The 24,279-nt window shown below is 42.7% G+C and overlaps 1 protein-coding gene across 1 annotated transcript in view; it reads right to left on the bottom strand.

Annotated features, from left to right (window-relative positions):
* The window catches only part of SH3GL3 (SH3 domain containing GRB2 like 3, endophilin A3), a 144,111-nt gene extending 124,049 nt beyond the window's left edge, over positions 1-20,062 (bottom strand). Inside the window, exon 1 of the mRNA XM_065871420.1 lies at positions 19,957-20,062. Within this exon, the coding sequence (XP_065727492.1) occupies positions 19,957-20,001 (45 nt within the window). The 5' untranslated portion in view covers positions 20,002-20,062. The remainder of the gene's footprint in view (positions 1-19,956) is intronic.
* Positions 20,063-24,279: the final 4,217 nt, after the last annotated feature.

The raw sequence follows: 24,279 nt of genomic DNA, 5'->3' as shown, positions 1-24,279 counted from the left end.
TCATTTGTATAACTCATTTGCAGTCTGAAAAGTTTTTTTTTTTAGTTCCAGTCTCTGACATATCATGGAAAGTTAATTTTCATTGCATTTAAAAATATCTGGATCATGAAAAAAAAGTGATGAAAATAAATTAAAACTAAATTACCTTTAAAATTTTTAATAAAAAAGTAGACTTCTGTGTGAGAAGCAGCTTGCAATGTCTGGCAGAAGGGCCTAAAAAGTAACCAAAATGATTTCAATACAACAAAGGTGACATTATTGATGTGTGTACACCCAGGGTTCAGGGAGCAGTGATGGCAAGCAATAGCTTTGGAGAAGAAGGAGGAAGAATGAAAGGAAGCTGGGTGAACTAGAGTTCTCCAGGCTCTGAAGATGGGGAAGAATTTTCCAGGCAGAAGTAACAGAACAGGCAAAGGACAGAATGAGCCCAAAGCTGCTGGAGAACGGAGGTTGAGCGTTGCTAGAAAGAGGCTGAAACCATCACACACCAACTTAAAGAACTGAGAGTCTACCCTACACCTGTAGGGACTCCATGGCAAGGCCTGGAAGGGGAATGACAAAGTCAAATTTATACTAGTGGCAACCAGGTACGGTGTTCACTTAGGCAAGAGCCATAAGCCCCCGTGGAACAGGGGAATGTGGTGGGGATGGAGAGGAAGGGGTGAATGGGAGAAATATTTAGGAGGCAGAATCTACACAGGACTTACTGACTGCATGTTGAGGCTGGGAGGAATGAAGAAGAGAGGAGAAACTGAAATAAGAAGCCATAAAAAAATAGCCAAGAAGCAAGAAATGATGGTAGATTCCAGGAGAGATGGGTGGCACGGTCTGCTGATCTACAATAATTGTCGGGGCAAAATGGATGTCAGCTTCAAAGTCAAGAACAGCCAGGGAACAGGGAGAGAAAAGCAAGCAAGGAAAACACTCACATCTTATGCACACTGTCAAGCATGTGCAAATAAGTGGGAGACAGTGGCCAACAGCCAAAGCAGCAGGAAGCATACACTGCTGTATCAGACATTCACTGGATACGTCCTACGTGTTCCTTAGGTAGCTCCTGGACACTTGGTACACACAATAAACTACATATAAACAAACAGATTCAAATGTGATTTAATACTGCATTTTAACCAGTTATCTTTTTAAAGTAATTATGGTGGCAAACAAAAATATTGCATACCTTTTCTCTTTATTCCACAGAGGAATTAATTTATCAGACTCTGCATTAGTTAATTCATTCTTTTTTTTTTTTTAATGTTTTCTACCTCCACACTGCTTAGGAATCATTTGGGTAGTGTATATATCTCACTTTAGTTATATTTTTTTGTCCTTATTGAATTTTGTTACAATATTGCTTCTGTTTTATGTTTTGGTTTTTCGGCTGCGAGGCAGGTGAGATCTTAGCTCCCTGACCAGGGATCGAACCCACACCCCCTGCAATGGAAGGCGAAGTCTTAACCAGGGAAGTCCCAGTTAATTCATTCTTGAGCAATCACGTTCATCACACAGGAAGGCACAACAGATGGAGGGGCCTTCATAATTGCTGAGGTCAAGCCCTCACTCTAAGATGAGAAAGCTCTGTGACCTTGAGACCATCCCTTTACGTCTCTGGGCCTCCTCTCATTTGATAACACTTCTGAATGAGACTTCAGGCCAAACACTGGGACACAGGGAGGAATTGGGTCCAGACACTTTTCAAGGGCTGTTCATCTTTTCTCATTTGTTAAAACGGTGAAAATAGCCACTACTTGAGCAGGTGGCTGTGAAGATTACATACGTGTAAGTTCCTCCTTACAGTCTGTACAAACTAAAAATGTTCAATAAATGGAAACGCCCATGAAGAACCTTTAATATTGGTTTCATTATTGCCGTTTAGAGATGAGGAAACCAACGCCAAGGAGAGTGAAGTTACTCTCCCAGTCACACTTCTTGGCAAACGTGGGAAACCTAGTTTTCGCAAACCCAGATGCTACTCTTCCCAGTACTCCCTGCTACCTCCCCTGACAGTGAGACCCCGGTCCCCCGATTAGTCACCACAGCCAGCTGGTGAGGCTCGTAGCGCCCCCTTTTTGGCACAACCACTGTTCAAATACAGGCCTCCAGTCTCTGCACTTCCCAGTTCCTTCCACCAACAGCCATAGAGGTTCAGTTCCTGGAAGTTCAGCTTCAAGACATCGTGGAATGGAGTTGAATGAAAGGTACATTTAATAATTTACCTGATTTAACAATGCCCACTCAGGCGGAAAAGAAAAAAAGACAAGAGAAATTCCTTTATTTTCTCAGTTGCTCCTACACCCGCTTCTACTCCTTCAAAATAAACCTGGGCCTCCATCCACTGTCCCCCAGGAAAGAAATCCACCGCTGAAAATCAGGAAAAAATAAAAGTGAGTTATGGGGGCTTCCCTGGTGGCACAGTGGTTGAGAGTCCGCCTGCTGATGCAGGGGACGTGGGTTCGTGCCCCGGTCCAGGAGGATCCCACATGCTGCAGAGCGGCTGGACCCGTGAGCCATGGCCGCTGAGCCTGCGCGTCCGGAGCCTGTGCTCCGCAACGGGAGAGGCCACAACAGTGAGAGGCCCGCGTACCACAAGAAAAAAAAAAAAAGTGAGTTATGGGCTTTGAGCTCCTAAGGGTCTAAGTCTTTGCTATTTATGGCCAAATTATGGAATCGTATAGGTCGTTTCGCTCTGAAATTTCTGCATTACGTGCTGTTAACACTACTCCTAGTCCTGGATGTCGTGCCATCCTATTGAGAACTCAACCCTTGAAGAGACATGACCACGAGGTTTAGACAACGGTTCAGTCTTTTCTTAGAAAAAGCACTTGATCTAAGACATCAATTTGAATAGCAGGGATCCAGGATAAATAAAATTCAAGGATGTTGTTTAACTTTTGTTAAGCAGATTTTACGAGTTCCATAAAATTTATCAAATTCTGTCTTAAGATACATAACTTTTACTTATGAGATCTGAAGGCTCAATGAGAGCAACAGGGAAGAGCTCCCATCTGCCTTAGACTATTCTAGAAACTACCTATTCTTGCATCCTCTTCTCAAAATAGTCCCAAATAGGTCACTATGAGCAAAGGGCTCGCTCCCCCTCATTTCTTGCCCACGTTCCCACAGTCGTGTGAGGCTGCCCACTCACTTCAAAGCCTGCCTTCTTCCGCTCTGCCCACTCAGCACTGTTGAATTCGTATCATAACTAGACAGCTCTCTGCCCTCACACCTGATCATTCCACAGTTCCCACATTACGCTGGCCAAGCTCCTTCGAAGAGAGCCTAACACAACAGCACATGGGCGAATGCTCAACTCGGTTGCATCCAATCTGCCTTCCAACAGGGTTTCCAGGAACAGTCCCAGGCGAAAAGCCAAGAGCTGTCTCTACAGAAACCATATTTATCTCCTTAGCAAGCACTGGCAACACCACAGGCGACCAGGAATCATCCTTCTACTATTCAAACCGGAGGAGATGTCAATCTGCCTATGAACCGTTTCAGCAATATGTGCTAGTCTAAGACGTTTAAAAAAAGTCGCCAACCATTTGGCAATGGACCATGTTAACTCATCACATGTGTTTCTTTTGGCCTGCAGAGGTTTTTAAAATTTTAAATTAATTGCCAATATTTCAAAACTAGGAAACTTCATTTAAAACATCTGGATTTTGCACATTCCTCCCCCAAAATCAAGAGCATCCAGGCAGACAATACGTTGGAGTTCAACAGAAGCAGCCATCCAGGTTCCAATCCTGACAACTTGCTGAATGTTCATTCAACATTAGCAGATGGTTCCATGCAGTGTTCAAAAGGCTTAGGATTCCATAAGGGACAACCAGGACAAGAAATGACCAGACAGTCATACCTGCTAAGAAGGGATTTTATCTGGGTAACTCAAAGGACTTCTGCTTCAGGGAAGATGGAGTACATATACTTTTCTCTATTCCTCCCACTAACTACAACCAAAATCCTGGGCATTATATATAACACAAACCCAAGAAGGCCCTAACAGGTGGAAAGAAGGAGGCACACTAAGTAGGCACCTCAGGGCCCAAGAAATGACACAGTGGTGAGCTTCCTGAGTTTTCTTTTTCCCTCATACATCCAAGACTTGGAGCTGCTCTGGAAATACCAACAGATGCAGGAAAATAAATAAATAAGTAACCTCAATAAAGGCCTGCTCTCTCCAGCCAAAGAATCATGCAAGGAGCAGTCTAGCGAGACAGAAGTGTTTAGATAATACCCGGTCTACTCCAGCTCTACTCCAAACGCCACAGAAAGAACTGTGACCCCTACCCCCATCCACACTAGCAAAGGATGAGTGGAATGGGGAAACTTGCACCTCTGCCAAGTTATAATGAGGTGACCCCCACCCCCACAATTCTCTCTTCCCCTGGATGGTGCCAGAGAAAGTCAAGTAGGAAACCAGTACTTTCATCCCCACCAGGTAGCAACAAGCTCCACCCTGCTCATACCTTCAATGTCAGTGGACAACATGTGGGGGAGCCTGGACCTCCACTCCCACAAGTAAGGCACCCTCTCACCCTCCTTCCTGGGCTGTATCAGAGGAGGCCTCGTGGAGAATCAGGACTTCTACCACCACCCTGCAGTAATGAGGCCACCCCCACCCATGGTGTGAGTTGAGGCCACATGGGAAACAGCTACAAGGCATTTCTACCTATCCCAGCCAGAGAGGTATCAGCGCAAGCCTACTGAGGTGTCAGAACTCTCACTCCCACACAGCAATAAGGAGGTACAAACCCTGAATGTCAACAGTCTAAGTGAGAAACTTGGACATTTACCCCCACTGAGAAGTAACAAGGCAATGCCACCACTTTTCCTTGCCAAGGCAGTGGGAAAGAAAGCCAGTAAAAACAGACAATTTAAGTAAGGTCCAGAGTCTCATAAAATGATACCTAAAATGCCAGAGTTTCAATTTAAAAAATCCTACCGTCATGAGAGTATGGCCAAGATGGCAGAGTAGAAAGACCCTGAGCTCACCTCCTCCCACGGGCACACCAAAATTACAACTATTTACAGAGCAACTATGGATGAGAATGACCTGAAGACCATCAAAAAAGGTTTTCCACAACTAAAGATGTAAAGAAGGAGCCACAGTGAGACAGGTAGGAGGGGCAGAGACATGGTACAGTCAAGACTCACACCCCCAGCCAGGCAACCCACAAACAGGAGGATAATTATAACTGCAAAGGTTTTACCCTAGGGGTGAGGGGTCTGAGCCCCATATTGGGTTCCCCAGCCTGGGGGTCCTGCACTGGGTATACAAGCCCCAGAACAACTGGTTTGCATACAGAAGAACCAGAGGGCTACAGGAAACAGACTCCACTCTTAAATGGCTCATGCAAAATTTCACATGTCCTGAGACCCAATGCAGAGGTAATAATTTGAAAGGAGCCTGGGTCAGACCCACTTTCTGACCTTGGAGAGCCTCCCAGAGAAGCAGGAGGCAACTAGGATTCCCTTTGGGGGCACAGATGCTGGCAAGCACCAGGTTGGAGCCCTCCTTCTAGCCTATTAGCACTGGGGCTTACCCACCCACCAGCCAGCTGGTACCAGCCCCGGGACCCCGAGGACCCTCAGCCAGCCATGCCAGGACCTGGCCCCACCTACCAGCAGGCCAGCAGCATCCACATGAGGCAGGGCCTGGAAGCCAACCAGCCCAGGGGACAGTCCCACCTACAAGTGTACCCACAGTAGTCAGCCCTGTCTCAACAGAAGGGCCCACTCAGTCCACACAGAAGGCACTGCTAGAGCATATAGCTTTGGTGGCCAGAAGGGAGTGTGCTACTGAGCCCCATAGGACATCTCCTACATAAGGCCATTTCTCTGGATCAGGAAAAATAACCAACCTACCTAATATGTAGAAATAAAAACAGTTAGGCAAAATGAGGTGACAGAGGAATATGTTCCAAATGAAGAAACAAGATAAAACCCCAGAAGAAGAACTAAGTGAAGTGGAGATAAGCAATCTACCTGATAAAGAGTTCAAGGTAATGATCATAAAGATGTCCAGTGAACTTGGGAGGAGAATGGATGAGCACAGTGAGAAGTTTAACAAAGAGCTGGAAAATATAGAGAAGAACCAAACAAGGCTGAAGAATACAACAACTGAAATTAAAAATATACTAGAAATAATCAACAGATGAAATGATACAAAGGAGCGGATCACCAAACTGGCAGACAGAATAGTGGAAATCACCCAAGCTGAAAAGAAAAAAAAAAACTTTTTTTTTAATAAGGATAGTTTAAGAGACCTCTGAGACAATATCAAACATACTAACATTCACATTATAAGGGTCCCAAAAGGAGAAGAGAGAGAGAAAGGGGCAGACAACTTATCTGAAGAGATAATAGCTGAAAAACGTCCCTAACCTGGGAAAGGAAACAGACATCCAGGTCCAGGAATCACAAAGAGTCCCAAACAAGATGAACCCAAAGAGATCCACAACAAGACACATTATAATTAAAATGGAAAAAATTAAAGACAGAGAGAATCTTAAAAGCAGCAAGGAAAAGCAACAAGTTACATAAAAGGGAACTCGCATAACACTTGTCAGCTACTTTGCAGCAGAAACTTTGCAAGCCAGAAGGGAGTGGCATAATATATTTAAAGTGATGAAAGGAAAAAACCTAAACCCAAGAATACTCTACCTGGCAAGGCTATCACTCAGATTTGAAGGAGATACAGAGAGTTTTACAGACAAGTAAAAGATAAAAGAGTTCAGCATCACTAAACTGGCTTTACAAGAAATGTTAAAGGGACTTCTCTAAGCAGAAAAGACCACAACTAGAAATATGAAAATTATGAAAGGAAATATGTCAATGGTAAAGGCAAATATACAATAAAGGTAGTAGATTAGCCACTTTAAAAGACAGTAGGAAGGTTAAAAGACAAAAGTAGTAAAATCATCTATATCCACAATAAGTAGGTAAAAGATGAACAAAAAGATGTAAATGTGAAGTCATAAACATTAAATGTGGGGCGAGGGGGAGTAAAAATGCAGGGTTGATAGAATGCATTCAAACTTAAGAGATCACCAACTTAAAATAATCATGTATATACATATATATATATGTGTTGTTATATAGAAACCTTGGGGTAACCACAAACCAAAAATCTGTAATAAAAACACAAAAAAGAGAAAGGAATCCAGACATAACAGTAGAACAGTTATCAAATCATAAGGGAAAAAAGCAAACGAAGAAGAAAGGAACACAAAAGAACTACAAAAAAAAACAGAAAACAATTAACAAAATGGCAGTAAGTACATACCTAATCAATAATTTCTTTAAATGTAAATGGACTAAATGTTCCAATCAAAAGATACAGAGTGGCTGAATGGATATAAAAATATAACCCATATATATATTGCCTACAAGAGACTCACTTCAGATCTAGAGACACATACAGCCTGAAAGTGAAGTGATGGAAAAAGTTACTCCATGCAAATGGAAATAAAAAAGAAAGCTGGGGAAGAAATACTTGGACCAAAATAGACTTTAAAACAAAGACTGTAACATGAGATAAAGAAGGACATTACAAAATGATAAAGGGATCAATTCAACAAGAAGATATAACACTTGTGTGTGTGTGTGTGTGTGTGCGTGTGTGTGTATCCCCAACATAGAAGCAACTAAATACATAAAGCAAATATTAACAAACAAAAAGGGAGAAATTGATAGTAACACAATAATAGTAGGGGACTTTAATAACCCACTTACATCAATGGACAGATCATCCAGACAGAAAATCAATAGCAGCAAGAGTGGCACCACTAAGCTCAATCCCTGGGAACTATACTCAGCATCTCAATATCAAGCTGAGCTTTGAATTGTATCTGTCAGCATATGTAGTTTACCTCAATTTAGTTTATGCATCTCTTAGCAAGATGTGTGCTAAGGTAATTACGTCTCTACTTTACTCCATTTCGGATTATGAAAGGTTTCATAGGAACACTCAACTTTGGATAGTGGGAGAAACCTGTACACTCAAAAATGTTATACATAAATCAAAATAGAATTCTAAAAAAATTCAAGTAACACACAAGAAGGCAAGGAAAAAAAGACAAGAAACAAACAAACAAAAAAAAGGTAGCCTTTAGCCCTAACATATAATTACATTAAACGTAAATGGTCTAAAAACACCAATTAAAAGACATATTGGTGGAGTGAATTACCATGACCCAACTATATGCTGTCCACAAGAAACTCACTTTAAGTAAAGCGATATATGCAGGTTGAAAGTAAAAGAATGAAAAAATACATATCATGCAAACATTAACCAAAAGAAAGCAGGATTAGCTATATTAGTATCAGATAAAGTAGACTTCAGGGCACATAAAATTAGCAGAGACAGAGAGGGACATTAAATAATGATAATGAATTTAAAAGGGTAAATCTACCAAGTAGACATAGAAACTCTAAATCTGTATTTACCAAACACTTGAACTGCAAATTATGCAATGGTAAAACTGACAGCAATGAAAGAAAATATAGACAATAGATATAGATAATTATATTTGGAGACTTCTCTCGACAATTAAAAGAACTAGACAGAAAACCAATAAGTATATTGAATTCAACAACACTATTGACCAATAGGATTTAATCAATATTTACAGAATATTCCACCCAACAACAGCATATACACACTATTTTCATGTGCCTTCAGAACATATAACAAAATAGACCACATTTTGAGCCATAAAATAAACCTCACAAAATTTTTAAAAGTCAAAATCATATAGAATGTATTCTCTAATGACATTGGGATCAACCTAGAAATCAAAAACAGGGTTAAACAGGAAAAATTACAAACACCGTAAACAATCGTGGATCAAAGAAAAGGCTCAAGGGAAGTCAAAATGTACACTGAATGAATGAAAATTAAAATACAACATATCAAAATTAGTGAAATACAACTAAAGCAGTGTTGAGAGGAAAATATATAGCCTTCACTGCATACGTTAGAAAAGAGAAAAGGTTTCCAATCAATAGTCTGCTTCCCTCAAGAACCTATAAAGAGAACAAATAAACCCAAGCAAGTAAAAGGAAGGAAATAATAAAATAAGAGCAGAAATCAATGAAATTGAAAATGGCAAAACATTGGGGAAAATGAAATAATGACCTGGTTCTTTGAAAAGATCAATATAACTGACAAACCTCCAGCAAGACTGACAAAGATAAAGGGAGAAGGCATGACATTACCAATATCAAAAGTCAAAGAGACCCTATACACCTGTAATAAGGGAACTGATGATAATGATGAATAGGGGAATACTATGAATAACTCTCCACACATAAGTCTGATATGTGTGGAGAGTTATCCTAAATGAAATGGACCAATCCTTAAAAAACACAAACTAACAAAACTCCCAAATGAGAAATCTCCAAGCCCAGATGTTTTCACTGGAAAATTCTACCAAATGTCTAAAAAAGAATTAACATCAATTTTACATAATCTCTTCCAGAAAACAGAAGAGTAATCACTTCCCAATTCATTTTATTAAAGTAGTATTACCTGATACTAAAACTAGACAAACACAGTACGAAAAATAAAGACCAATATCCCAAAAATATAGAAACAAAAATCCATGGCAAAACATTAGCAAATAGAATTAATTCATCAATATATAAGAAGAAATATACACCATCATCAAGTGGGTTTTATTCTAAGGACACCCAACTAGTTTAATTTTCAAAAATCAATTAATGTAATCCACCATATTAACAGGCTAAAGAAGAAAAAAAACACATAATCATATAAACTGATGTAGAAAAAGCCTTTGACAAAATTCAACACCTATTCATGATTTAAAAAACACTCAGAAATAACAGAATTAGAGAACTTCCTCAACGTGCTAAAAAGCATCCACGAAAGATTTATAGCTAACATTACTCTTAATAGTGAAAGACTGAAAGCCTTTCCGTAAGGGTGGGGAACAAGGCAAGGATTCCACTGTCAACGCTCATTCAAAATAATGCCAGAAGTTCTAGCCAGTGAAATAGGCCAAAAAAAAAGTAAATAAATGGCATATAAAATGTAAAGAAGGAACTAAAACTGTCTCTATTTACAGGTGACATGACTGTTTGCAAAAAAATTTCCAAGGAATATACTAAAAAACAAAACAAAACAAACAACCCCCTCACAAAAAAAATCCCTCCCAGAACTAATAAATTCAGCAAGTTCACAAGTATAAATTTAATGAAGCATGTATAGGACTTCTACGCTAAAGATTCAAAGTAAGAGTCATGTCAATGCTCTCTAAACTGATATACAGTTTTAGTGCAATTCCTATAAAAATTCCAGAAATATTTTTTGTAGATATAGATACGATTATTCTAAAATATATATGAAAGACAGAGGAGCTACAATAGCTAAAACAATTTTGAGAAAGAAGAATAATGTGGAAAGAATCAGTCTGATTTCAAGACATCATGTAGTGACAGTCAAGACTGGGTGCTATTGGCCAACGGATAGATCAGTGGAATAGGATAGAGAAGGCATTAACAGATCCACAGAAGTATGCCCAACTGATTTTGTCAAAGGTTCAAAAGCAATACAATGGAGGAGGGATAACCTTTTCAACAAGTGGTGCTGGGGTAAAAAAACATTCATAAACCAAAAAAAAAAAAAAATGACCTTCAACCTAAGTCATACCCTATAAAAAATTAATTCAAAATGGACAACAGGCTTAAATGTAAAACACAAAACCGTAGAACTTTTAGAAAAAAACATAGGAGAAAATCTTCAAGATCTTGGACTAGGCAGAGTTCTTAGATACCATAAACATGATCAATAAAAGGAGAAATTCTCAAACTGCATTTCATCAAAATTTTAAAGTTTTGCTCTGTGAAAGAAGATGAAAAGACAATCTACAGACTGGGAGAAAATATTTGCAAACCATACATCCAACAAAGGAGGATACCCTAGGATATTATAAAGAATTCTCACAAGTCAACAGTTAAAAAAAAATTCCAATTTAAAAATGGGCTAAAGATGTGAACAGACATTTCACCTAAGAGGAGATACAGAAAGCAAATAAGTACATGAAGAGTTGTTAAACCATTAGCAATTAGTGAAATGCAAAGTAAAACACAATTATGTAACTCCATACATCTAATAGAATGGCTAGAATAAAAAATAGTGACAATAAATCCTAGAGAGGATGTGGAAAAGTTGGAACCCTCATACATTACTGGTAGGAATATAAAATGATAATCACTCTAGAAAAGAGGGAAAGTTTCCTAAAATACTAAACATGTAACTACCACGTGATCTAACAACTGCACTCCTAAGCATTCAACCCAGAGAAATGCAAAGTTATGTTCACATAAAAACCTGTACATAAATATTTATAGCAGCTTTATTCCTCATAGCCAAACTGGAAACAATCCCGATGTCCTTCAACAGGTAAATGGTTAAACAAACCGATATCTGTAATAAAAAGGAGAAAACTATTGGACTTCCCTGGTAGCACAGTGGTTAAGAATCCACCTGCCAATGCAGGGGCCACAGGTTCGAGCCCTGGTCTGGGAAGATCCCACAAGCCGCGGAGCAACTAAGCCTGTGTGCCACAACTACTGAGCCTGAGCTCTAGAGCCCGAGAGCCACAACTACTGAGCCCGCACGCCACAACTACTGAAGTCCTCGTGCCTAGAGCCCATGCTCCGCAACAAGAGAAGCCACCGCAATGGGAAGCCTGTGCACCGCAACAAAGAGTAGCTCTCACTCACCGCAACTAGAGAAAGCCCGCGTGCAGCAATGATGACCCAACGCAGCCAAAAATTAAAAATAATGAATAAATTTATTTTTTTAAAAAAAGGAGCAACCTATTGATACATACAACAACCTGGAGGAACTTCTACAGTATTACGCTGAGATAAAAAATCCAAGCCAAAAGGTTACAGACTATATGGTTCCATTTATATAACACTTATGAAATGACAAAATTACAGAAAGGAGAACAAATTAGTGGTTGTCAGGCATTACAGAGCGGGTAGGGGCAGAAGAGGAGTGGGCAAGGCCAGAAGAGGGCAACATTCATGATCCTTATGTGTTCTGTATTGTGTAAATAAATGAGCTCAGCAAGGTCACAGGTGTAAATTTAACAAAGCATATACAGGACATGTATGCTAAAAACTACAAAATCCTGATGAAATAAATCAAAGAGCATAATACATGGAGAGATAGACCATATCCATGTATTAGATAATGTAAATGTAAATATCCTGGTTGTGATAATGTATTATAGTTTTGCAAGATGGAAAAATCTGGGCAAAGGGCATAAGGTATCTGCATTCTTTCTCACAATTGCATGTGAATCTGCAACTATCTCAAAATAAAAAAGTTTAATTTAAAAATACATGGGATTATAAAGGAAACCAATTGTACTGAACTCAGTCATCAAAATACCAAAATATTTATCATACAGTTTTTTAAAAGTTAAGCAGTGTGATAGAGAGGGCATAGGCCTATTTGAATTGGGTGGTCAGGGAAGACTTCTCTGGCAAAGTGGCCTGTAATCTGTGCTATGATCTAAATGACAATAAGGAAACACTTTGCAAAGATCTAGAGGAAAGGCGGAGGAAACAGCTCTGGCAAAGGCCCAACGAAAAGAAGACCTTAGCACATCAAAGGAACAAAGAGAGGCCAGCGTGGCTGAACAGCAGCAGGAGAGGGAAGGGAGAGGCCAAGTTATGTGAGGCTTCACAGGCCAGAGGAGGAAGTTGGGCTTTTATTCTAAAAGCAGCTGGAAGCCACTGAAGCACTGAAGACTTGTAAGCAGTCTACATTACATTAACAGAATGACATAGTCTGAGATACATTTTTAGAAGAGCATTCAGGTCACTGTGGGTAAATGAATTGTACCTGGTAGGAAGAAAGGTCTGGAAATTGGTAAGGAGGCTCCGGCAACCATGCAGGCAAGAGGTGATAGAACAAGGATAGTAGTAGCAGAGCCAGAAAGACGTAAAGTGAATGAGGGATACATTTTTAAAGTAGAACCAAGAGGAAGTACTTTCTGATGAATTAGAGATAAGAGAAAGAAAAAAATCAAAGATGAATCTTGTTTTTGTCTTATTTTACTTGAGCAGTTGAACAACTGACTGAAATAGAAACCACCAGCAGGAAAACAGGTTGGGGTGATGAAAAGTAAAGAGTTCAGGTTTGGACATCTTAAATTTGACAACCTTTTAAATATCCAAGAGGTGAGGTGATGTAGGCAGTTAGACTTATGAGTTTGTTATGGGTCTGTGTTCAGGAGGAGTGTCTGGGCTAAAAACATAATTCAGAGAGCAATGAACATATAGATCATGTATAATTCCATGAGGCTGGACAAAACACCTTGGCAGAGTGCAAGGCTAAGAAAAAGGGGAATTACTCCAAGCCAGAGCCCTGGGGCACTCTAGGACCTAAGTTTTCAAGGGGACGAGAAGGAGCCATTAAAGGAGATCTGAGGGAATGGGCACTGAAGCCAGAGGAAAACCACACAAGTGTAGAAGGAGTTGTAAGCAGAGAATGGTCCGCTGGGTCAAAGGCTGCTGAGAATCAGACGGGGAAGTGCCCATCCAGTTTGGCAACTTGGAGGTAGGTCAATCACCACCTAGGTAAGGTGGTCTCAGACAGATGGAGAGGAAAGTCAACTGGAATGGGTTGAGAAGAGAATGGGAGATGAGAAAGTAGAAACAGGGCAACAAAAAACTTTCTCAGTACATTTTGCTGGGAAGGGGAGAGAAGAAATAGGATGGAAGTGAAGCGGTATCTCGGACCAAGGAAGGATTTTTTTCCTTTCTTTTTTATCAGATAGGCGATACTGTTTTATCAGATAGGTGATAGTTAGGGGAACCACTGACTGAAACCGCCCACCCTGGCCAGGCCCAATAGTAACCACTTGCATGAGTTATCTTACAACAGGAGGTCCTGGTAAGGAACATGGAACTAACAAGCCACCACCAACTGGAAGAATCCAGGAAAGGTCAAAAGGAGAGAGGAGACACCAGTCCATATGTCCTACCAACCTCCCAGAAACCCCCTCGCAGGAATCTATCTTGGCTGAGCGATGCGCTCACCACCAGGAAGGACCCTGAGTCAGAATGATTGGCCAGAGACAACCCGGAAACTAACCCCATCACAATAAAACCTGAGATAGCAAGCCACGTGGCAGAGCAGTCCTCCAGGTTCTCTTACCTCTGCTCTCCACCCAGGCGCCCCTTCCCAATAAAGTCTCCAGCTTTGTCAGCATGTGTGTCTCCTCCAACAATTCATTTCTGAGGGTTAGACAAGAGCCCACTCTCGGGCCCTGGAAGGGGTCGCCCTTCCTGCAACAGTACTAGAGAGCATTCCATATGCCGATGGAAATGATCCAGGAAAGAAGAAAATATAGTGCAGAAGAGAGATGCAACAGGAGCAAAATCCCTGAGAAAAGGAGAGGAGACAGGATCCAAAGCAGAGTGCAGAGACCAGCCAGGTGTACCCTGTCTTTGTTACACTGGGAGAAACAGAAGAGCACCCACGCATTAGTTGACAGGTCCCTCCAGACTTCTGAACTGTGGCCCATAAGGAAGAAAGAACACAGACGTGGATGAGGAGATATGACTCAGATATCAGGTTCATGAGTAGGGAGTACCCAAGTCATCCAGCCTGAAATAGTAGCAGCTTCTACCACTGATGGATGATTCGATCAGGCAAAGCACTTGGTGACATCAGTGTTTGAGAAAGCTTTAGCCAATGCCGGTGGGAAAGACACCATCATCCAATGAATTACAAAGTCAGAAGGAACAACACTGGGCTCAGGAAAGTCACTGCTGCTGGTGCTGCGGTAAAAACATGGGATGACCCTGGGAATTGCAAGGGAAGAGCTCATCCGGAAGGCATCTCACAGAAGAACTCCAAGAGTCAGAATTGCAACAATGCCTTCTCAATCATCCCCAGCGCTTCCTCCAGCACCTTCCCCCCAACTCAACACTTTCCCAGGTTTCTAGTGAAAAAGAAAATCTAGCTATCCACATTTGGCTGATGTAGACTCTCCAGAATAAATTCACTTATTATTTAGCCAAATAAAATCGTGTATCAGTTCTGTTTATCAGCAGTTTTATTTTCTGGGTAAAGTATGCCAATGATAGTGTCCCCCAAATACACATGATACACCCACACACACACTTAACGCTGGGAAATATAATTTATAGTCAGTTTGTTAGGAAAGTTGAAAAATGAATCTGAAAAGAATAGTACATACACACAAAAAAAATCCCTGCTTTTAAATGCATTTTTAATCAAATTCCAAGTGATAGCCTCAATTACAGTTACTTTAGAGAAAAGGCATCAGTGGTAAGAAATGCTTGGATTATACTGTGTTCTTCAGATATTAAAAAAAATAAAACTAATTTAGTTTGAGCATCTACTCTAGCACCCTGAGTTAAAAATATATGGATAACACATAGATTTATGGATTAATTTATCAAGCAGTCTATGTGGAAAGGAGCAAGCATGTTTTAGCTTAATACATTTTCTGATGCATCTAAGTAAAAAAAATTAATCATTATGGATTTTGCAAAGTGCATTTTTCTTTATCTCTAATGAGAAAGTGAAACAAGAGACTGCATCCCTAGAGATTCTCATAATTTGCAAAGAATATCCTTCTCTGAAGTGTTTACCCCTAAAGGGTCAGCCTGTACATTTAGTCATTACAGGGAGAATGTCTTGGCCCCTTATGACCACTCATCATTTTTCTGATTAATGCATCAAAAGAGAAGGGGGGGAAGGTTACAAAAAAAACTTTGTTAGGGGCTCCCCATTCCCTACTGTGTTCCTGGGTCACGTGAAAGGGCACTGCTACATAAGGGCAAAAAGAAGTAAATTTAACATGAAGCCCACAAGTGTCATCACCATCTTGTGTCATCGCCAGCTGGTTAGTTAGGGGAGAGAAGAATAAGAGGAAAGAATAAAACTAGGCTTTCATGGGATGGGGAATATAAGGCTCCTAGAAGTCCATAAAGGGAATAAATCTGGCTATTAGCATAGCGTCCAGGTCAGCGCAAGCACAGATGTGGCCTAAGCATCCTACACCAACAATAAATGCTGTCAAGAAAATTATGATGAAATAAACATAATTAATACAAATCAATGAGTGGTGACATATCATTACTGTAAGTTATATTTTTATTGGTCAGGAACAATGCTTAACAAGAAACCACAATGCCATCTCTAAGCTATTGGTATTTATCTCTAATAACTCAAGCTGCATCCCTACCAGTAGAAAAGTAAACCACTCGATTAAGAACCCCTTTTCAGGGACTTGCCTGGTGGCGTAGTGGTTAAGAATCCACCTGCCAACGCAGGGGACACGGGTTAGAGCCCTGGTCCGGGAAGATCCCACATGCCGCGGAGCACTGAAGCCCGTGCACCACAACTACTGAGCCTGCGCTCTAGAGCCCATGCGCCACAACTACTGAGCTTGTGTGCCACAACTACTGAAGCTCGAGCACCTACAGCCCATGCTCCACAAGAAGAGAAGCCACCGCAATGAGAAGCCCGCACACTGCAATGAAGAGTAGCCCCCGCTTGCTGCTAGAGAAAGCCCACGTGCAGCAACGAAGACCCAATGCAGCCAAAAATAAATAAATAAATAAAATTTTAATTAAGAAAAAAGAAACCTTTTCAAGAGAAAAAAGGTATTTAATTACGATCTTGGGACACCTGGGTTATAATCCCAAATGCTGAAGGAAAGGATTAATTAAATCTCGTTATTAACTCAACTTGTACTCTTCTCATTTTACTTGATTTCCTCCCCTTTCCTGTTAGTCTCCACATGTTGCCAAAATGATGCAGAATCCCTGAGGTTTACAATTCTTCGTTCTCTGTAAAATAAGGGGATTTTTTTTTTCCTGCAGAGATAGGTAAGGTATCAAGAAAGAAGGATAGGTAACCAGGAAGTTATAAGCTATTTTACCTTGCCTATCATTGAGAAAAATCATCTCAATTTGTCATGGTACTGGTACCCTTATTTGTAAAAGGTCCACTTTATAATCTTTGTCTTTCTCTGAAATACTTTAAGTGGATTACTTAACAATTTCAGAACTGGGATATATTATATAGATACATATATAGATAGATATGTATTTTCTTTCTTTTTTTCTTTTTTTTTTTTTTTTTTTTTTTTTGTGGTACGCGGGCCTCTCACTGTTGTGGCCTCTCCAATTGCGGAGCACAGGTTCCGGACGTGCAGGCTCAGCGGCCATGGCTCACGGGCCCAGCCGCTCCGTGGCATGTGGGATCTTCCCGGACCGGGGCACGAACCCACGTCCCCTGCATCGGCAGGCAGACTCTCAACCACTGCGCCACCAGGGAAGCCCGATATGTATTTTCTTGAGATATAATTTATACCATACAATTCACAACTTAAAGTATACAATTCAATGGTTTTTAGTATATTCACAAAGTTGTGCAATCATCACCACAATCAATTTTAGAACAGAGACATGGCTTCTAAATCCTCTAATTCATTATACAGAGAGAAAACTAACTTCCAGATGGGTTAAGTCACATTCCCCAGGTCACAGAGCTAGTCAGTGGCAGAGCCAGTCCTGGATCCCTGGGAAGTATTAAGTCATTGACATCATCCAGACTCCCTTTCCCCTGCCTAGGAAAGTTCTTCATGAATTAAAAACTGCTGTGAAAATGTTGTCTGAGAAGAACATCTGGCATTTTTTTTTTGTGCTCCCTCTTATTATATTAAGCCTGGTCTAATTTCTCCACCAAATCTGTCATATTGCAAGATTTCTGAGAAAGACCCCCAGAACAGATAAAAATGTATATCTACTGGGCACTTTGACCACAAAATGAAGCCCAGAGAAAATCTGTGATGTCTTTCTTTTCAGATAAAGTCACAAAGGATTTCAGTTCACACCAAAAAAGGCTAAATTAGACCCTCTGCTCATTTCTTTTTTAACGGGCTGATTATGGGTAGTTAAACTAAATGACCTCATCACTAGCACATTATTTCACCAATGCCAGTAACTTCCTGGGATTTCAACCATTCACTCTGGTTAGTGGTCAGGAACCAATTTCAATCATCCAAGAGCTGTGTCTTGCTCATCTCTGAGATTTGCTCCCACGAAGTCCATATCCAATAAAAGAGTATTTTTCAAAAAAGGTTAGTTCCTTGCCAGTGCTAAGTAAGCCAGCAAGTACGCTGACACTGCCCTGACCACAGCTGCACTCGCCTCCAGGCTGCCCACCCCTCAGTACTGAGCTCACAGCAGCACTTGCTGACTCTTCCCACCTTTAAATGCGCCCACCTCTCTAGGTTTCCATGGCACTCCTCTCTCCTGGGTTGTACTAGTTCTCTCTCTCCTTCCTGTGCTCCTCCACCCCAAAAGTTTCACTTATTTAATAAGTATTTATTGAGTGGTTACTGTTTATCAAGTCCTGGCCTAAACATTGCCCCTAAATGTTGGTGCTCCCTTCAGTCTATGTGCAGCTCGCTGTGCATTTTCTCACTTTTATTTGCACTTACATTTTTAAATCTCCATTTAGGCTAGAAATCCCCCCAAACTCTGTAGTTCCAATCTTGGCCTCACCCACTGGCTCCCAGGCCAATGACATCTGAATGTCTCACAAACCTCTCAAAGTGCCCAAACCCCACAGTGAATCCACCATCGCCCTGGTCACCTAATTGGCCCCTCATCCAGGACTCCTTATCACCCCAATAGTACTGTCCACCCCAATAGCACTGTCCACCCAGTGCCCCCAGCTGGAAACTGAGCACCACCCAGTTTCTTCATGGAAGGGATGCAAGTGAGGGAACAGCACTGAGACTGACAGAAGAGAATCCTCCAATTCCAGCTGCATTTCAGGGACCAATTTGTGGAAGAAGCAGGATGAGACCTGAAATGTGAATTCTGAATGAAATCTGTAGAACAGATCCAGCAGTGCAGGTGTGGGATAGATTTTACAATGTCAGCTCTGCCATAGCTAGAAGAAACTGAAATCTTAGAATACAAATTTGCTTGTCAACAGACACATACACACACACACACACACACACACACACACACACACCCCAACTCCATGCCGCCCTGAGGGTTTTCCTGTTTCCTCCGCTTAGAACTCCTATCCTTTCCACCCACACCCCCTACCACAATTCCTCCTCATACTCTATTCACAAATGACGCGACTCTTCCTCCGGGAAGCTCTCCCTGATGCCCCTACAGTATTATCTGGCATCCCCTGTGCGTGGAGGTGTGTCTAACACTATTTGTTTACGTGTCTGTCTCAGTGTCTCCCCACCAGACTGGCGGCTCTTTGCGAGCAGGAGCCTGGCGCCCAACCCCGGGCCGACACCAGGAAGACGGTGGGGAGAGGAAGGACTGCTGTGTAGCGTCCCAGCTCGGGAGCCGGACGCAGTAGGGCGGGGTCCATTTCGAGGCGCGCGCTGGGAGCGCTGCGGGACGCGCTGCGGGGCCCAGCCGAGCGCCAAGTACACAGCATCCCGGGATCCGCCGACGCCCGCGCGTCCGCCCCCAAGCGGCAGGACGTGCCCCGGGGACTCCCAACCAAACGGGAGGGAGGCCCGGCCGGCACCGCACTCTCTGCGCGGGTTCATTAGAGGCACCAAGCGGAGCCTCCAGGCCTCGTGACGCCCACTCTCTCTCCTGTGCCCGAGACCCCGCGGCCCGCCACCTCTGTGCTCTCCTCCGCAGAACCTCTCAGAATTACGCTGGCTCGGGGTGGAGCTGGGGGCCGGTGGCTGGGAAGGAGGAGGCGCCAAGGAACGGAGGAGAGAGCAGGCGGCCCCTCACTCCACCCCCGCGCCCGCCTAGGCGGGAAGAAATGGAGCCCTAAGAGAGGCCCCTAAGGGCGCCAGAGCCCCAAAGGCCCCGGAGCCTCGAAGGGCCCGCAGCTCCCTAGTCCCCCTCCCTCTCGCCTCTGTGCCTCCCTACCTGGCTGGCTTTGTGGAACTGCTTCTTCAGCCCCGCCACCGACATCTCGACGGCGCCCGGTCGGGGCTGGATGGTCTCTGGGCTCTGCCGGGCCACGCGGCCGCGACACGCTGGGGAAGCGGGCGCCGGGGCCAGTCCCCGCGCGGCTGGGCTCCCCGGGCCAGCCTCCCACGGCCACGGCCACAGCCACAGCCGCTGTCACACTCGCACACACGCGCACACGCTGATGGCAACACTGCGTTCCAAAGCCCCTGCGCAGCCCATTGGCCAAGCCGCGGCGGTATGCAAATGAGGCCGCTGGGGCCGCCCACGCTTCATTGTTGCGTGGAGACCCGGGAAGACTGGAGCTGCTGGGAAAATGGGCCTGGGAGGCTGGGCGTGGGGATGTCCTGGGGTCCGGAGAGCAGAGCCACACAGGACTGCCTGCTGGGCGTTGGACGGGATGCATCTGGCATTATGATTGCCCTGGATGGGGAGAGAGAGATCACCTTTCTATGCTTCTGGGACTTGGTGCGAAACCTGCTTTTGCTCATAGGCAATATCGCCTCCCTCAGGCGCATTTTCGGTAGGTTCCTGGTTTTTAAAAGCGACGCTCCGAAATACGCCTAAGTGGGGAGAAATGGAACGGGGCAGAGGACCTGCAGTAGGAGGAATTAGTCTGTGGGCGGCTGGTCTGTCTCTTCTTAACCCCACTCGGTACTCTGGGTACAATCTGGTCCTCTAGGAGCCCAAGAGTTATTGGGTAATTTGTTAAATACCGCGCTCGCCTCCATAGAGCGCTGAGCCCACTGTCAACTGTATTAAGAGCAGCTATCTCCAAGGAGCCTTAAACAGCTCGCTCTGTAACCAGGGGAATTCACCGGAGGACGAACCCAGCTCCCTCGGTAACTCCTACCAGTTGTGTCAGTTACAGAGTGTCCTTTTTCAGAGAGACCGGAGCGCCCATGTGCGCGGAGGTCCAGCCAGGGGTCTGGAGCATCCCACTGATCTTCGTGTCAGAGCTGTGCCCAACAGGTCAGCATCTAAGCGGAATCTGGCCTCCAAAAGTCCTTAGGGCTCCCGAAAGACCTAGAACCCACTCTAAGCAACGCTTAACACTGAAAGATACAACCCTCTTCCTCCTCCAGTCTTCACCTAAAAGAAAGAAGCTCCTTTCTCTGGACCCTCAACAGATCCCATCTGGGATGACCAAGAGCCCCGGTTTACACCTGTTCCCTGGCGTCCACTCCTGGCATCCTGAATTTCTCCAGGATAAAAGTCACATGGGCTCTCCTTTGCCATTAGCTCCCAACTCCCTTATCCCTGACTTCATCCTAGCGAGGATTGGGCTGGTAACTACATCTCCCTGTGCCTGTTTCCTCACTTTCCTTTTAGAGGGTGCAAACAGGAGCATTCTTCCTCTGATATGGGAGAAAACAATGAACTTAGTGAAGAAGATAAAGGCGGCCATCCAGAGGATTAATTAGTATGACTTGCATGAGTGCTGTGGGCTTGACTGGCCTACATACAGCTGCTATCAGCCACAGATAGGTAACTAGAAGGTATGAGGGTGGTAACAGCTAGGTCCAAATAGCACAGCAAGATGACCTGTCCACACAACAGGCTGAACCCCACCCAACAGCAGGCTCTGCCCCAGGGGAACTGCTACTAAGGCAGGGGTGGCTGGGGGCCAGGCCGTCTGGAAGGGGCTCACCTGCCTTCTTTCTCTGTGTCCAAGAGTAGTCTAAGTAGAACAGGTTTGAAGGGACTTCTCCCTAAACGAGTCTGACTGTGCCCTTTGGGAAAGGGGGTGATTTATTTAAAACTTTTTGGCCTTTTTTCCTTGATTGATAGCATATTCCAATTCAGTTAATTCTGGTAATTTATCTCTTCATTTCATCAAGTATAGAATTATAAGTGTATTCTCATCAATTTTTTAATGTCAGAATCGTTCATGTACGTTTTTCCTTCATAAAAGTATTTGTGATTTTTCTTAATTTTTTTCTGTGATAAGACTCAGAGGTTTGCCAATTTTGTTGGTCGTTTAAAACAGTTCTTGGGACTTCCCTAGAGGTTTAGTAGTTTAGACTCTGCGCTTCCACTGCAGGGGGCACAGGTTCCATCCCTGGTCAGGGAACTAAGATCCCGCATGCCACACAGTGCAGCCAAAATAAATAAATAAATAATAAAATTCTTTTTTCATTTCTTGAGTTCATTCATCATTGCTATAGATTTTTTTTCTCTCATTAATTTCTATCTTTATTATACATTCCTTCCTTCTGTTTTGTTCAGGAGATTGAAGTTATTCACAACAGAAACTGATCCTAAGCTGGAAAAGAATGTATTGGAGAAGGATTATCAGGCAGCCCAGAGGTTCAGGGGATGTAGGGAACCAGGTAGGGGGGGATGAGCAGGAACTAGGAATCTGAGTGGTCAGATCTCCAGCATGTCCAGGGGCGCTTGTTGGGATGTGCTGGTTCCACCACATGTTCAGGCTGTGGCTACCAGAATGAAGGCTAAGCTGTTTCAGCTTCTTTCAGGCACTCACTCCAGATTCAAAGTTCCAGGGGGCAGCATCTGATGAGCTAAGTCTAGATGTTATGCCCTGGCTCTAGAGTCTAAGACCCACACCATGGTGTATTTCCCCAATATAGGAAGAAGCTTCAGATGCCAGGTAGCCAAAAAAGGTATCTACAAACAACAGCAACACGAATGCTCACGATTGTTTATCTGGGAACTCCTTAATCCTTTCAGTTGAATGTGTTTTATTTATTTTTATACTTTCTTGTTTTATAATCAACACATGTAAAACTATGAATTTTCCTCCTGAGTACCGCTTTGGTTTCACACTTTGTTTTCATTATGTAGTATAGTTCTTCTGATTGTGTTTTAAATAAATTTTTAATTGCAACTATAAAGCGGAAATAACTCTTTGATCCAAATGTTATTCAAGACAATTTTTAAAATCTTTTCTAGGTGGTTTGATTTCTATTATTCATGATATATGAAATTTGAGACTTGTGGTACTATTGTCAAATAACACGTCTTGAAGTTTTTTTTTTAACATAGTCTATTATGTTTCATCTTATAAATGTACCACAGAGGTTTGAAATAATGTGTATTCTCAGTTTCTAGGATACAGTTTTTCAGTTCATGGGTAACAGGAGCATGTGTTCTACCAAAGCTCCTAGCTCAGAGGGAGATTTCAAAGATGTGCTAGCTGGAGCCACATTGGCCGGTTCAAGGCTTGCCTTTTACATCACCATCACCCCTCCAGGACCCAAGGGCCCATAGCTCCTCGATCTGTTTAGGGAAAGAGTATACAAATGTCTTGGGCTATCTGACAGAGTTGTCTACCTGGTATGAAACCAATGGGAGAGTCCTGAAGCACAAACAAGCATCACCCTAAACTGAAGGATCTTTGGGCACTTGGTGGTCTTCAAGGTAAATGACAAGAGGGATGCTGTGGTTGTCTCTGGCACTCTGGACAGATGACCCATGTTCTGGCAGAGGCTTGGGTGTTCTCCTATGTTCCTTTCTTTGTAGTCCTTGGCTCTCCCCTCCACTTTCCCTTCCCTGGTGCACAGAGTACTATGCTAGTGTGCATTCACATCTGTCTGTCTTGTGGTCGGGCCAGCTTTTGAATCTAGTATTTGCAGTTCTTGTGTCTGGTCCTGGCATGAGTGTCACATTTCTTAGCATGGGCAGGAGCAGAAGAGCCTTGGGCAGGGGACTGAGGGGGAGAGAAGCCTACTGATTAATGTCTCTGAATATTATCCCATCATGTATCTCATAAATCAGGTCTTCTGAGCTTATTGTTCAAATGCTCTGTGTCCTGATTTCTTCTACTTCACTTACCAGAGACTGAGAGAAGTCGTCTACAGTCTCTTGTTACAATTATAATTATGTCTGTTGTGCCTCCATTTGGGAGTTTGCCTTTAAATACTTTAGGGCTGCCATATTTTGCCTGTGTTTGTGACTGCCATATCTTCCTTGTGGATTGGAATTTTATCCATATAAAATAACATATCTGTCCTACAGATACGTTATTTTACTGTTTTACTTTGTCACATGTAATTTTTTTGTATCCCTACATTTTGTTTGTATGTGCTTCATGTGTACTAATTGGTCCTTTTCCTCCTGTCTCTTCTTTTTTCCAGCTTTATTGAGATTAATTAACATACGTGTCATATTACATAAGTTTAAAGTGTACTGTGTGATTTGATACACATATATATTGCAAAATGATCACACAGTAAGGTTAGTTAACACCTCCATCACCTCATTTGTCTTTCTTTTTCTTTTTTTTTTTTGGTGACATGAGAACATTTAAGATCTACTTTC

This window comes from Phocoena phocoena, chromosome 2, assembly GCF_963924675.1.
Source record: "Phocoena phocoena chromosome 2, mPhoPho1.1, whole genome shotgun sequence".
Classification (NCBI taxonomy): Eukaryota; Metazoa; Chordata; class Mammalia; order Artiodactyla; family Phocoenidae; genus Phocoena; species Phocoena phocoena.
This window is presented reverse-complemented; position numbering and strand designations above follow the sequence as displayed.